The 15,496-nt window shown below is 27.4% G+C and overlaps 1 protein-coding gene across 2 annotated transcripts; it reads left to right on the forward strand.

Moving 5' to 3' along the window:
* The first annotated feature begins 1,656 nt into the window (after positions 1-1,656).
* On the forward strand, positions 1,657-14,459 carry LOC140666698 (protein phosphatase 1L). 2 transcript variants are annotated; one of them, XM_072894165.1, is made up of 8 exons: positions 1,657-1,810; positions 2,683-2,928; positions 4,855-5,052; positions 9,335-9,628; positions 11,094-11,253; positions 11,574-11,704; positions 12,788-13,095; positions 14,006-14,459. In XM_072894165.1, exons 1-8 carry the CDS (start codon positions 1,775-1,777, stop codon positions 14,091-14,093), a joined length of 1,461 nt encoding a protein of 486 aa, XP_072750266.1. In that variant the 5' UTR covers positions 1,657-1,774; the 3' UTR covers positions 14,094-14,459. The 2 variants fall into 2 exon arrangements, with proteins under 2 accessions (XP_072750266.1, XP_072750268.1); XM_072894167.1 differs by having other exon boundaries at positions 1,666-1,810; positions 2,781-2,928.
* The last annotated feature ends 1,037 nt before the right edge of the window (positions 14,460-15,496 follow it).

Genomic DNA, 15,496 nt, shown 5'->3' on the forward strand with positions numbered 1-15,496 from the left:
GCTATTAATAAAAGTTTGAAAGCCCTTTATACCCGAATTTGTATTTGTATATCAGAGTCTTTCCAATTATTATTATAAAATAATTCTTAATTATAATATTTAATATTTAATATTTATTCCTAGTTTTCTCTATTGTGCTCAGAGACTAACGCTGAAGTTTTGCATCGAAAAATTATTTTCTCTCTCTCTCTCTCTCTTCCCCTCTCTCTTCCCCTCTCTCTCTCGTACGTGCGCACGCAGCAAATTAATAAAAATATAAATAAATTAAATAAATAAATAAAAAATGTGCTATCGTTTCCTCACCACCTTGCGGTAGATAGCAAGGCGCATTTTTTTTATAGTGGTATCCCCAATAGGTCTAATCCACTCATTATTTAAAGCTAAAATTGTTCGAAGTGCCTTCCTCGTTCTCGTACACAGAGTTCAGCCCTTCGAATAATATTGCGCGTCGCGCGATACGCCATATCCGGCGTGATGGTATTAAAAGCTGTGAGAATTGCTTCTCGCATTTCCGCTTCTGTACCATTACGCCGGTGTTCGACCAAATCTTTGATATATCCCCATACAAAATAATCTAATACATTTAGATCTGGCGATCGCGGCGGCCAGATGATTGGGCCACCTCGACTCATCCACCTGTCCGGATAATGCGCGTTTAAAAATTCACGTGCCTGTCGCGAAAAATGTGCAGGTGCCCCGTCGTGCTGGAAAATTAGTTGCGCTCTTGCGCGGAGGGGAATATTTTCCAAAAGTACAGGCAATTGATTTTGGAGGAAATTTGTATATGCTTCTCCATTTAAACGAGGTGGTAGAAAGTAGGGACCAATCTGAAAATTGCCGAAATAAATAATTTAGTGAAGCTGCAAGAAAAAATTTTTTTAGATTACTCTGTAAATTTATTACTTACGATTTCGTTCGCCGTTATTCCTGCCCATACATTAATTGCCCAACGATATTGAAAAGAGTGTTCTCGAATGGCGTGCGGATTTTCTTCCGCTCATAATAAAAAATTACGTCTATTAAAAATACCGTTGGGCGTGAAGGTGGCCTCATCAGTCCATAGAATGCGGTCGGGAAAAGAATCATCCCGCCGACATTGTGCAAGAAACCCTGTGCATGTTTCGCCGACTATTAATATTTATTAAAAATAACAGGAAAATACATTAAATAAATAAATAAACTGATGAATGCGCGCGTGACCGCAGCGCACGTCCATGTCACTATACGTCGCTCGTCGTCATTTTACCACACATGATTTTTTTCATTTTTCGGATGAACTATGGACCACCAAACGTTGTAAAGAATTTATTCATGATGACCTAACGCTTCTGCATCGAATAAGCTCTTGTTTAACTCGATTGGACGAAAAATAAAAATGTTCGGCTAACTTTAGTTCAAAATTTTAATTATTTAATTAAAAAAAAACGATAAATGACCAAACGTTTTAATTGGATGACCAATCATGAACAAACGATGACCAAACGATTAATTTTAATTATAAAAAAATAAAAACGAGTTAATTTTAATTATAAAAAAATCAAAGTGGTTCGGCTAACTTTACGGAGCTGCGTGAGTAATTCAGTGGTGTGTGTACGTGTACGGACATACATCACTACATAGAACCTGAAATTGATTTTTCAACGTTGGTAACACTAAAACCGGAGTTTCGCGTTGTCACCGCGCGAAGTCTCCAATATCAATTCGGAGTTTGCCTGGGTCGCCTGCCGACCCTTAATAATACATATAAGAATAATTCAGAATTCATCATAATATTATGGACGACGAGCTTGAGGATCTAATTTTATATCAGGTGAAAAAAATAGTATTACATAAAAATAAGTTAAAAAAAAATTTTAATGCCTTTTAAAAAATTTTGTTGAGTTGTGTCATAATGTTACACATAATATGCTATATTTTGGTAAAATTTATTTTAGTATATTTTATAACATTTTTTTTATATAAAGTACATATATACTTTTTATATAACTAAATATTCCAATTCTGTTTTATTGACTTTCTTAATTAAGCATGCAAATTTATTTGTTTGTCTATTATATTAAGTGTCTAAATTAAGCAAGCCTTACTTAAAGAGTCACTAGACTCTATTTTAGGTTATAATGTTACAATGAGATATTTAGTACAGAAACAAATAAATTTCTTTAAAACTAATTGTAAAAAATAAATTAATTATTAGCAGATAACTGGTCAATTATATTTTTTAAATAAAATTTTGCCCTAAAAAGCTGTTGGCATACTAGCCTTTAATAAGAATATAATATATATAAATGATACTTTAATAATTGTCAAATTATTTTAATTTCAAAATAATTTACAAATGTATATATTATAACGTATATAACTCTCAGAATATAAATTCCAAATTGAAAATTTTTGTTAAAAAATTTTCAAAAATATTGAAAGTTGAAAGACCTTCTGATAAATAAATCTTCATATATGTAAATTGATCTTATTTTTAAGTTGTATATATAAAAATAATTTTGTCTTTATTTATATTTTTGTTTTATATATATATATATAGTAGAAAGTTTTATTTTATATTAAACAAATATTTATATAATCAATTTAAAGATGCATCCTATAAAAGAAAAAATATGCCTTTTTATATAAATTATTTATATATTTAAATCATTTAAAAATCTAAATTGTTTATAATTTATACAGACATATATATCACACATGAAGCTTGTGTCAAAGTTCGCTGTGAGCATTCCCTCTCAGTTAAATGCTAGAATTAACAGTCCGTTAAATTATTTCTATAGAATTATGCGAATCTATGCTTTAAAACCAGAAGTGCTTGTCTGTGGTATGATTCTGGCAATTATTTTGTTTTATATACAAGCTGTGGATATTTGGACTAAAGCACTTCTAGGAAAAATTCAATATACTCTGGGACGTACCACTACTAAGGTATAAATTCATTATAAGAATGTATTATTTGTACACATATACATATATTACTTTTCAAAAATATATTAAACGTTTAAATATAAAAATAATTATACTGTGTGACAATGTTGATTTGTAGCTGGAATGCTTCTTAGCTTTTTTATTTTACCACCAGAATACAGAATAGCTTTTTACTCGAAAATTATAATACAAATACCTTTTTTTCACATATAAATATGACCTAAAAATTTATTTATTTTTTATTGAAATATCACTCCATAAAAAAATAAGTGATACCAAATGTAGAAATATTAATATTCATATGTGACACAAAATGACATAGTCAAATACAGCATTATAGCTGTGTGTGATTGCGTTAACTTGCGTCATAGTTGGAAATTACTTATATCTCTCTTACATAGCATTGCCTGTGTTATTTGCTGGAAAATACTCATTACGCACTAAGTTGGGAAAGTTATTTTGTAGATGTTTTCCAGCAAGTTATACAGATGATACAGTCATACTAACAAAATGTTCCAACAATGACAGTGTTACACTGTTCGAAGTAAAAAAAAAAGCTAATTGTAAGTACAAGTGTGTAAATCTCTCAATATCAAACATTGTAATAATATTTACTACAAATAAATAGCCATTATATTACATTATAGATCAAAGTTGTTTTTAAATATAAATAAATTTGTTCCAATTTTGATCCAAAAATACAATATTACTTTTTTCCAATCCAATATATTTGAGGTATTATATTTACTACAAATATACTTGAGGCTTAATTTTACAAATTAGGTTATTAGATTATTAGAAGTTACAATTTTATATATTTTTTTTATTATTACAATAATGATGCATTATTTATATATATGTTAAAATTTTCTTTAAAAATATCTTTGTTTTATATAAAAAAATTATATAAATATTAGCTATAGTAAAGCTACAACAACAATACTTGTAATATTGATTATATTAACAATTAATGTGAAAAATTGTAATATATTGTGGCAACATTCTCAAAAATTAATATAACTGTTTCAACAAGAATTTTACACAGTGTAGCACAGTGTAATTTAAAGTATTCTAATTGGAAAAGCTATAAAAGTAACTCGTTACTTGTAACCAATTTTAAAAAGTAACTGTTATAGTGTGTAGCTACGTTATTGTTACTCAAAAAATAACAAATTGTTACAGTTTCCATTTTTTTTTTATATACAGTACAAAATTTCCATACAATTTTTTTTAATATAAAGTCAAATTAAACACTAAAAGTTTACACTAAACATTAATAATTTTTAAACATTAGTTTACATTAAAATAACAAAAACGATAAAATTTTGATAGTGATATTGTTATTGATATAAAGTGTAATAATTATTGTAATTATTTTGAAAAAGAAAAACTTTTAAAAAGTTGTAAATAAGCTTTCTTAAAATTTTTCAGATTTAAATTAAATAAAAAATAATTTTTTTTATTTAATTAAAATAATTTTTATTGTTAGTTTTTTCAACAGATTCATAAATATAGCCAAAAAGTCATCTTTTTTTTACATTTTTAACTTTTTGCAGTTTAAAAATTCTAACATGAATGCTAATGTTTATTATCTTTTGCCACCGAATTATCTGTTTAATTAAATGTTTTCTACAAAGTAGAGAGATACTAAAAAAGAAGTAGTGTTCATGCTTCATTTCAACATTCTTATCAATATTTTCCTTTGTATGAAAATTATACCAAGTAAATTCGAAAAAAGTAACGAAAAAAAGCAACTGTTAAATTCGTTATTTGTTATCGAAAAATGTAAACGAAGTTACTTTTTTTCAATATAAACAAAATTTGTAATGCTGGCATAAGTAACGCGTTACTTCTTAACTCTATTGTATATACATACAGGCAAGCAATAATATCCTCTCTTCTTTCTTCATGTTGCACTTAATACAGGTATCCAAGTTGCAGTTCTTAGTTAATGATTCAGTGAATAATGCAGTAAAACTTAGTTGGGAATTGAAACAAGGTCACATCGCAGCATATGCTGTGCAAGGGCACAGAGCTCGTATGGAAGATCGCTTTGTGGTGAAGGAAGACATGAATAATACTGGAGTTTCTTTGTTTGCAGTGTTTGATGGCCATGGTGGAGAGGTATTAATTTAACAGACTAATAATTTACTTATATTTTTAATTTTAATATAAATTTTATTAAGCATTTTGAGAAGTAGGATAAGATGTTAATGAATAAGAAAATGAATGCCAGATGAATAAGAATAATAACAATTCACATACATATCTATTTACATAGATTTTTTAAATATAAGGCATTTTTTATGCAGATGTAAGATTAGATTGTTTAATAACTCTTATGAATAACATAATTGATTTATACTGAACTATTCTATTCCTCTGATTTAATATGACTAATGATAAACTCCAATATTTATAATATCTTATACATCTCATGCACAACATTGTTGATTATTCTCTAAACTTACTTCATAGTATTATTTGAGTTATCTCAGTAAATATCTCACTATTAGTAATATCACACTATGTACATACAATATTAATGCTACTTTTATGCTAAGACATCCAATAGAGCATCTCTTTTCATAGGCTTTACAATTCCTTTTTTAACGGTTGTTTTATCGATTAGCTGTTGTATATTATCTTTATTACATCAATCATTATGTCATAAACAGTCTTGGGCATAAATAGTGAGTGCAAATAGTATACTACATTATAGTGCACACAAATGATACATTATAATTAGAAATATTATTATAATTGTGTCAATTAATAATGAAATATTAAATATAACATATACTATTCACTATATACAGTCAAATAAGATATTTAATTTCAATTTTGCATTATCTTTCATAAGTACTATATTTTCTGTTGCTTTGTTGTAAGTTACTTCTTTTTACAAATAACTATATGTTGTTTTTATACAATTAACTCTTCTAATTTTATGTATAAAAGTATTGAGTAAAATAATTGAAAGAAATAATATTTTACGAGATATTTCATAATTCAAAATCGTCAAATTGAAGTGTAAAATATATCTTGTAATATCTATATTTAATTTTTAATCATTTTTATGCCGAATATTGCTAGGAATCGAGTATATAAAAAAATAGTATAGTACTATAAAAAAAAATTGTCTACATGACCTTGAAAAATTGTCTTAATTAAAATGTAAATAAAAATCAAATTTTCAATAGCTCCACACTTTCCTGCAATTGAGCTCAATTTTTTAACTAAATTGGCACTAACTTGTGCCATATTGTGCTTTTGAAAAGCTTTGATATCTCATTTTGTTATAATAAAAAAACTCACAAAAATAAATTAAAAAAGAAAACAATATAAATTCTACTAGTATACTACAATTTCTGCAAATTGTGATTTTTTTTACTACGTTAAATATAAAGTAAAAACAAGTGATAAAAATCTTGATAATCTTAAATGACAAACATTTAAGAAAAAAAGATGAGGATGAATTAAAAAGATAAATGCAAAAATGATGCTTCTGCAAAAACTCAACTTTTTTATAACAATCAACAAAACTATTATAAATGTGTTATAAACATATGAAAGTTTTTAGCAGGAGGTCAGTCATTATTAAAAAATTATTAACAAAAAATCTATTTAACAGAATGTAATTTTCTGACATTATGTATAATACAATGGTCATTCTTGTTTATAAACACACATCATGGAATGTTTATAAACATATACTAAGGCTAACAGTAGTAGCGTGAAAGTTTAATATAAAATTTTGCAATATGGATTGAACTTCATTTTGCACCAAAAGTCGTAAATCAATCTGGAATCGTATATATAGATACTGATAAGTAAGTACTGGGAAATAACGTTTAGGTGAGAGGGCACGATGGGCGGGATTTCGAAGCCTCGCTTCTTGTGTCTTCTCATATAAAAAGAAATTACAAAAAGTTGTGAAGGTATGAAAACTACCAAAGCTAATAGTACTTGCGTAGAAGTTTAAAAAATTTTGTGATATGGGTTAAATTTCTCTCTTCACACTGAAAACAATTTTCAAAATGTTAGAAAAATCATAAAAGGTTTTTTTTGCTCTATCCCGCACTTTATTTGTCCCGATATTTTACCAGTATCATTAGTTAGCTTTAATTAATTAATTACAAAATTGAGGATTCCCATAATTATTCTACCTAAATTAGAAAAATGACGTTTTTTGCTGTTTTTCGCACTTAGTTTATCCCCGATAGTTCATCATTAATTAGCCCTAATTACTCAATTAATTACAAAATTGAGCATTTTCACAATTTCTCAACTCGTACCAACTTTTCTGCTAATAACTTTTTAATAATGACTTGCCTTCTCCTAAAAACTTTATACATTTCATTTTTATAATACTTTCGTTGATTGTTATAAAAAAAAGTTAAGCTTTTGCTGGAGCATCACTTCTGTATATTTACCATTAAAAATTTGACATTTTTGAATTTTTATTGATTGTGCCGGATTGTTCTAATATAGCACAATAATTTTTTCACGCGTCAAAATTTCCTAGATTTTTCGCAATATATAGTTAGGAATCAGAAGTTGAAATTTTTAGGATAAACGGATGTATATACACACACGGATGTTTATAGAAATATAAGTATTATACATAGTATATATGCTTTTAATAGTTTTTTTAATACACTTTCGACTATCATTGAATGAATTATGATGGTTACTTTTCTGAACAATTTAATATATATATATTTTTTTTTTTTTTTTTTTTTTTTTTAACGTGGGGAAAATGCATTACGCATCCCCCGGGGAGCGGGAACTCCCCGGGGGTATGTGGGACTCTCCCTATTTAACGGGCATACCCACTAAAAACCCCACGAGTGCCTAATCTGGCCCTTTGCGGGGAGGACGGGCCTCGCCAGCGGCATTATCCCGAACCTCCCCAGGCCTGAGCTTACCCCCGTAGAGGGAACTCCCTCGCTCGGTGGCCCAGATGGTGTTGGGCCACATATTCTACGCCGGCTTATTTAACGGCCAATTGCGGCGGAGTGTGCACTAAGCACTCCGTCGCCCTTCTCAGGGGAGGTTGAATGAAGGGAGACCCAGGTTACCCGCCCGGGTCCCCTTCCCTCCCCCTGTCTTCACGCGCCGCAGGATGGATGTTCAGGAGGGGGGCGGGAGGGGACACCGAAGCGTACTTCCCCACCCCCAACCGGTTCCCACGGCAGGGGGCGAGAGGTCGGCATGCTAATGCATGCCGACCCCGTGTTCACGGCCCTAGCATAGTTTATTTCATTATCCTCCTCTCATGGTGTTACCATAGTATAACTAGAGCACTAAAAAAGTAGGTCATATATATTAGTATTTATTTTATTAGATTTATATTAAATAATATATATAAATTTTATTATATTAGATATTTTGAGAATCTTATTATTTATATATTCTAAAATGACTTAAATAGCGGTTTTTTGAGGTTTCAGCTAATAATTATTAAAAAATCTGAAGTAATAGGCTAATTTGGAGGATTTGTTTTCAACATCCAAAAATCTATAAATTTCACTTATACTGACCCTTGTTAGTGTAGGCTTGTGTAATCAATTACAATAAAGCTCGTTTATAAAAGATCAGATTGGGAACATGAATCGCTTATAGTCTCGTTGAACCCAATGTAACATTATTGTACTGTTCTTTTAAAACTAACAACTCCAAGATCAAGCAAAAACAAAATAGAGAGTGAGTGAGATAATTTAATATTTAATTTAATATTTAATATCAAAAAATTTCGAATTCTCTCGATTACATAAATAAGCTAATTGCTAAATAAAACAAGGGTTTCGACGTTTAGACGCTCGTTCAAATTTCACTTATACTGACCCTTGTTAGTGTAGGCTTGTGTAATCAATTACAATAAAGCTTGTTTATAAAAGATCAGATTGGGAACACGAATCGCTTATAGTCTCGTTGAACCCAATGTAACGTTATTGAACTGTTCTTTTAAAACTAACAACTCCAAGATCAAGCAAAAACAAAATAGAGAGTGAATGAGATAATTTAATATTTAATTTAATATTTAATATAAAAAAATTTCGAATTCTCTCGATTACATAGATAAGCTAATTGCTAAATAAAACAGGGTTTCGACGTTTGGACGCTCGTTCAAATGATAGGATGGGCAGATACATATTTATCTGGGAAAAATATTTCTCTTATGAATGACTTTTACTATAATAGATTTCTAGAATATAATTTATGAAAAAAATTATATAATATAAAAGTTTAAATTAGAAATTAGTAAAAATTTTTAAAATAGAATTTGAAATTAGAAATAATTTTTTTGTCAGCATTTAAACAAAATAATGCGTACAAATTGTAAGTCACTTTTCTAAACCAAAATATTTTAAGAGGATAATTCAATTTTGTTTTTTTTTAGTTTGCAGCCAACTATGCTCGCGACAAACTTATCTCCAATATTAACAAAAAGATTATTGAATTGAAGAATATACTGGCTGGTAATATATTTATTTATCAGAATCAGTTAAGTATGAATCAATCAGAGAAAGAGAAAGAAGAGAATAAGACAGATGAAAAAATTCTGGAACGAAGAAAATCTTTACGTAAAGATGCGAATACTTCTTTAACGGATGATTGCATAAAAAAAACTATTGAAGTGACTGATTCAGAGTTGCTGAATAAATTGGAGAGCATAACACCAGTTACAAGAAAGGTAGAGTAATACAAATAATCAAAATTTATAAAATTATTATACATCAAATAGCATCGATAATCTTTTAAGAATGTGTGTAATATTATGTATATAGTAGAATATGTTTTATTGTCAATATATTTACACAAAAAAATATTACAACATAGATTTACACTATTGTGAAGCTAGAAGATAGAAAGATTTCTACTTCATTTAAATATAAGTTATTATAATATGGTTTTTATAGTTTATATTTAATTTACTTATATTTTATACTCTGCTTGTGGCAGTCTCTCAGAGCGCCTGAAAATACAGCAGCTGATATCCGGCGCCTGTCAAATAATCAATTGGCCATAAAATGGTCATTCTTTTGCGGACTCAAAATAAAAAGTTATACATAAAAAATTTAATACACCACTATTATTCATACTGTTGTCCATAAATTCTATTTTATACAATCACACAACCAAAGATCCGAAGAATGTTGGATGACAAATTAGGTATCATAGTGCTGTTATAAATAAATGTAGATTCGTAAGTTGAATGTGAAATAGTTCAAGTATGTTACACGTGGAATAATTTCGTGAAAGAAAAATATCGTTTTTCAAATTTTCTACAAAACATCATTGTTGGAGAAAATAAACAACTCTTTTAGAAACTATAAAATATTAATGTAAAACATCTTTGTACAGTTTATGTATGTATATTGTAGATATAAATATTGTATATATAATAATCACAACATCTAATAAATACATCTAAAGTAAATGTCTAATTTAGTAGATCGAATTTTTCTTCTTAACAATACACACAGAAGTAGTGGCTTGGAAGGTGTTACAAAACTTGATTTTAATTTCGAATTTTCGAAAACTATTATAGTAATAAAAATAATATATTTAAATAATATAAGTGTATTTTTTACTTTAAATAATAAATATTTAACATTATAATTTATATTTTTATAATAAATTGAAAATTATTTGTATTTAACATTTATTATTATTTATTCTTTGATAATCTATTTGTGATATTTAAAAATCTATTTATTATGTTTGGATTTTTAGATTCCACATATAAAAATTGAATATATTTCAGGTAGTAAATGCAGCACATTTGATGTCAAAATAATGTTATTTGACATTCAAATAATTTTAATGTCAAAATAACGTGTGCTTGTATAGGATGTCTATATATTCTATAGCTATTATTTATTTAATGTGCGTGAATATGCTTTTAATAAAAATTTAGAAAACTCAAAAAATCAGATGCCTATCTACACATATATATATTTTTATAATTATTTATAAATGTTAAAAAAATTTTTATATTTTTTATAATTAACGATTTTAATGCTCTACACTATACAAAATTTCATATATGTTTTGAACAAATAAAATTTGTAAATAGACAGAAAGACATAAATTTTAAAGATTTTTAAAATGACTTTTATTTCTATTTTCTGTTTATGAATTACATTTGTTTGTAGGTCAGACCATGCAGACAAAATGAAGAGCAAGTGCCCAAAGTAGACATGATGAAATATCTTGAAGGAAACAAAATTAATTATGGCAGGCTTCTAACAGATGAAGTTCTAGCAGTCGATCGATTATTGATAGAAACTGCTAAGAAACATATGGATGTTGCTGGTAGTTATTTTTGCTTACAAATACTAAATAAGATAGTAATACTAGTTCTGTAGAACAAAAATATCTGATAAATTAGCAGACTATCAAAATATTTGCAGAATATCGTAACATTAAAAAATATATAAGTAGAATTCTTTTGTAATAATAATTTAAAGAATAATATTGATCTCTATTCATATATGAAATATAAAATATAAAAAAATATTAACTTTTTGGGACATAAAATATTTTAAAATTAAGAAAGAAGCTGCTATATATTTTTTTATTTGCAATTGATGACTTTTATCTTCTTTTTTATATGCATTATTTTCATATTTTAGGTACAACTGCCTTGATCGCTCTTTTGGAAGATAATAAGTTAACTATAGCAAATGTTGGAGATTCTAGAGGAGTGATGTGTGATGGCAAAGGCAATGCAATTCCTTTGTCTTTCGATCATAAACCTCAACAAGTATTTATCCTTATTCTATAGTACATCATATACATCTTATACTGGAATTCTGCAAAACACATATGCGCACATGAATCTATAGTATACATGATGTGATCAATAGAAAGTAAACCTTTAGTCGTAATAATTGAATAATGATTTTCAAAATGGTACAAAATTACATTGTATATTAAAATTATTTAAAAGAAAAATTTAGCCAAAATTACAAAAAATTTTGGAAATAACTTCCACTAACTCTAATGCATTCCCGTGCACGACGAATTGATGACTGCTGCACCCGCCATAATATCCCAAGATTATTTATAATTTTATTTCATTTCAATTGTTTCGATGTTATTTCATTTATTTCAATTTTTTGTAATTTATTTGTAATATGTAATTCTGTATTATTTTGAAAATCATTATTCCATTATTACGAATAAAGGTTTATTTTCTATCAATCAAATGCATTTTTCTTGAAAACAATTAGTTTTAACGAAATGAAACAAGAATACCTTTTTCTTAGAGAAAGATGTGAAGAATCTAAAAACATAATTTAAAAATAAAAAAAGTCCACCAGCTTTAAAGTTTTGTAAGTTAAAAAACTTATAGGTGATCCGATTCTGACTCTTCGAGATAATATCAAAAAAATCTATCACTATTTTAAAGATCTTTACTTAATAATAAAAAAAGTTCTTATACATTATTAAGATACAAAATAATATAAAAATTATTTAAGAAAAATGATTCTCAAATTTAAACTTTAGAGACAAATATCTCGGTAGAAATGCATTTTAGAAAAAAATTTTATAGGAACTTATGGGGTTATTTTTACCTCCTTTTTTTACATGCCCACGAAAGATTGCCCACCTTTACCAGGACACCCTGTACTAATATAAAATATATATTTTATTTTTTATAAAAGAAAATTGTTCAATAAAGAATTAGATATAAGAACTTTGTTAAGTATAAGATTGTGGTTAAATTTATAATAATTTAAATAGAAAAAATATAGAAAATGCCCTATATATCCAAATGTTATGTTCTTTTATTCTATGTAATAAAAATCATATTTTTTAATTATTAAATTAAATTTATTTCTAGGAAAGAGAAAGAAGAAGAATAAACAAAGCTGGTGGTTTAGTAACTTTTAATGGTGTATGGAGAGTTGCTGGGATATTAGCGACTTCTCGTGCTCTAGGAGATTATCCTTTAAAAGATAAAAAACTCGTCATTGCTGATCCAGACATTTTAACGTTCGATTTAAGTGATCATAATCCTATGTTTATAGTACTGGCATCCGATGGTCTATGGGATACATTTTCAAACGAAGAAGCTGTAGCATTTATTAAAGAGCGTATCAATGAGCCATATTTTGGTGCGAAAAGTATTACACTGCAAAGTTTTTACAGGTAAGGTGTAAGTTTATATAAAAATTATGCACGTATATACAGAGTGGGCTATTTAAAGTATTACACACTGTTATCTCTGAAAATATTATAACAAAAATATTGCAGATAAAAGTTGTTTGACTCAAAGGAAGAAAAAAAATAGACAATATTAGTTTGGTCTTGTAGTGACAAAGTTATGTGAAGATCAACTTAGTTTTCTTAAATAAAATCATCCTAATTTTTTTTATATAAATTGATATATTCCTCATAATATTCGACAAATAGTTAAAAAGTATAAGAACATAACAAGCAGCTACATATTTTCTTCTAGAAACAACGTTGTGTATGTGTTTTATTTATATTAATTGATTTCTCTTATTATTTTGTGCATAAAAGTATTATAGTAAAATAATCGAAGGTGAATATTTTACGAGATTTTTAGAGTTCATGCACAATTATGTTGAATTAAAATATAAAATATCTCGTAAATTATTAAACTTTTGGCTATACACATAACTTTTTACATAGAATATTACGAGGAATTGATTTATAAAAAAAATTAGAGTGATTCCATTAAAAAAAACCTATAAGTTGATCTTTATATAACCTTGAAAAATGAGCTTTGTTAAAATTCAAGATTATCAACTTTTTTCTCCTTCAAAACTATAAATTTTGTCTGAAACATTTTTTTGTACAAGTTTCGGAAAAAATTTGTATCTTATAATACTTTAAGTACTCTATTATGTACATATATAAAATGTTAAAAAAGTATTTACTTTTTCCTGTTTTGATGGACTTTACATATATTATTGTAAACTAATTAAATACTGATAAAAACTAATAAAAATTAGTAAATATTGAAATAAAAAAATTGTTTAGAATGTAATCTATTTATGATCTGTGTAATCTATTTATGTTACTTATTTTGTAGAGGATCTGCGGATAACATTACAGTCGTTGTGATTAATTTGAAGAATCGAAAATACAGCATATCGGAAGCTAAGAAAAATCATTTATGATTTTTATGACAAACCATCTGTTTTTTCATTGTGAAGCTACAAAGGTCTAGTCATAAAATTAATCTAATTTGTTGTATCGTAGTTAATTTATTGCAACTCTGCTGATGTAGAATGTATTTTCTTGCACTTATATTTTAACATATGTGGCATTAATCCTCCGTTTGCAACCTGGGTCTTTTAAATTCAGAACACTGCTCTTACATTTGAAAAAATTTTAATATATTTGTGAAAGCTTGAATAATAAGTTTTTATTAGAAATTGGATTGTATTTTACTTATTTTTTATAAATTTAAATCTGAGTAACAAAATTGAAGAAACATAATTTTGATTGAGTTTTAAAAGATCATGCTGACAGAGTATTAAAATAATTTCAATAGAATATTGTTGAATTTGGTTGTTATATACACATATTTAATTATATAAGTTTATACACATTTAGTTATATAAATTTATAATTTTTATTTTTTAACAATTATGTAATTTCTTTTTCTTTTATTTTTTTAACTTATACTTAAATTAGATTAATATCAAATTTTTTAACATAAAATTGGATTATGTTTAAATCTGTATAATAAACTTGTGAAAAGATACAAAGACTCTGTTTCAAAATTATATAATGACAATGTTGTTTAGTAATTACAATGCATTGAATTTTATACATACTATGTTCTACATTCTCTCGTATAAAAAAAATGCCAATTATAATTAATTTATATAGAAAGCTTTGTAAAAGTATTGTTAAAAATTTAGAATCAATTATTATATATATATATATATATATACACACACACTCACTAATACACACACACACACACACACACACACACATTTGTAAACGTTATGTATACCGAGAAAAGGAAAGAGAGAGAAAGGGAGAAAAGAGAAGAAAGGAGAAAAAGGGAGAAAGAAAAAAAGAGAAAATGAAGAAGATAATAAGAATGAAGAAAGAAGGAGGCAGAAGAAAAAAGGGAGAGAAAAGAAATGGGAGAGAGCAGACAAAAAATATTTGAACATTTGAAATATTTTTATTGTTAATAAAAAATTTTTAGGAAAACAAATTCTATCTGATGCAAATATCTTGCCAATTAGTAGTAGTAGTAGTAAATAAAAGAGCGAGTGGTACTACAAAGAGTCCCTGAGGTCACCTAGATCTAAAAGTTCCATTGTAACTCCCCGCTGGTAGTTGAAGATTATCCCTGCAAACCCAAGCCGGTGTTTTCCGCCAGCTTGCACTGTTGTTTATTTTTTTGTTCTTCAAATCACCCGGTTCAAGAAACATAGACCCCAGGTGTCTGTATCTTTTGAGAACTAACGCGGGACAGCGGCACAGAATGTGGACGCTATCCTCTGCCTCCTCTCCACATAGCCGACATGTGTTTTGTGTTGCAAGCCCCAAGATGGAC

The sequence above is a fragment of the Anoplolepis gracilipes genome, chromosome 6, assembly GCF_047496725.1.
Source record: "Anoplolepis gracilipes chromosome 6, ASM4749672v1, whole genome shotgun sequence".
In the NCBI taxonomy this organism is placed as follows: Eukaryota; Metazoa; Arthropoda; class Insecta; order Hymenoptera; family Formicidae; genus Anoplolepis; species Anoplolepis gracilipes.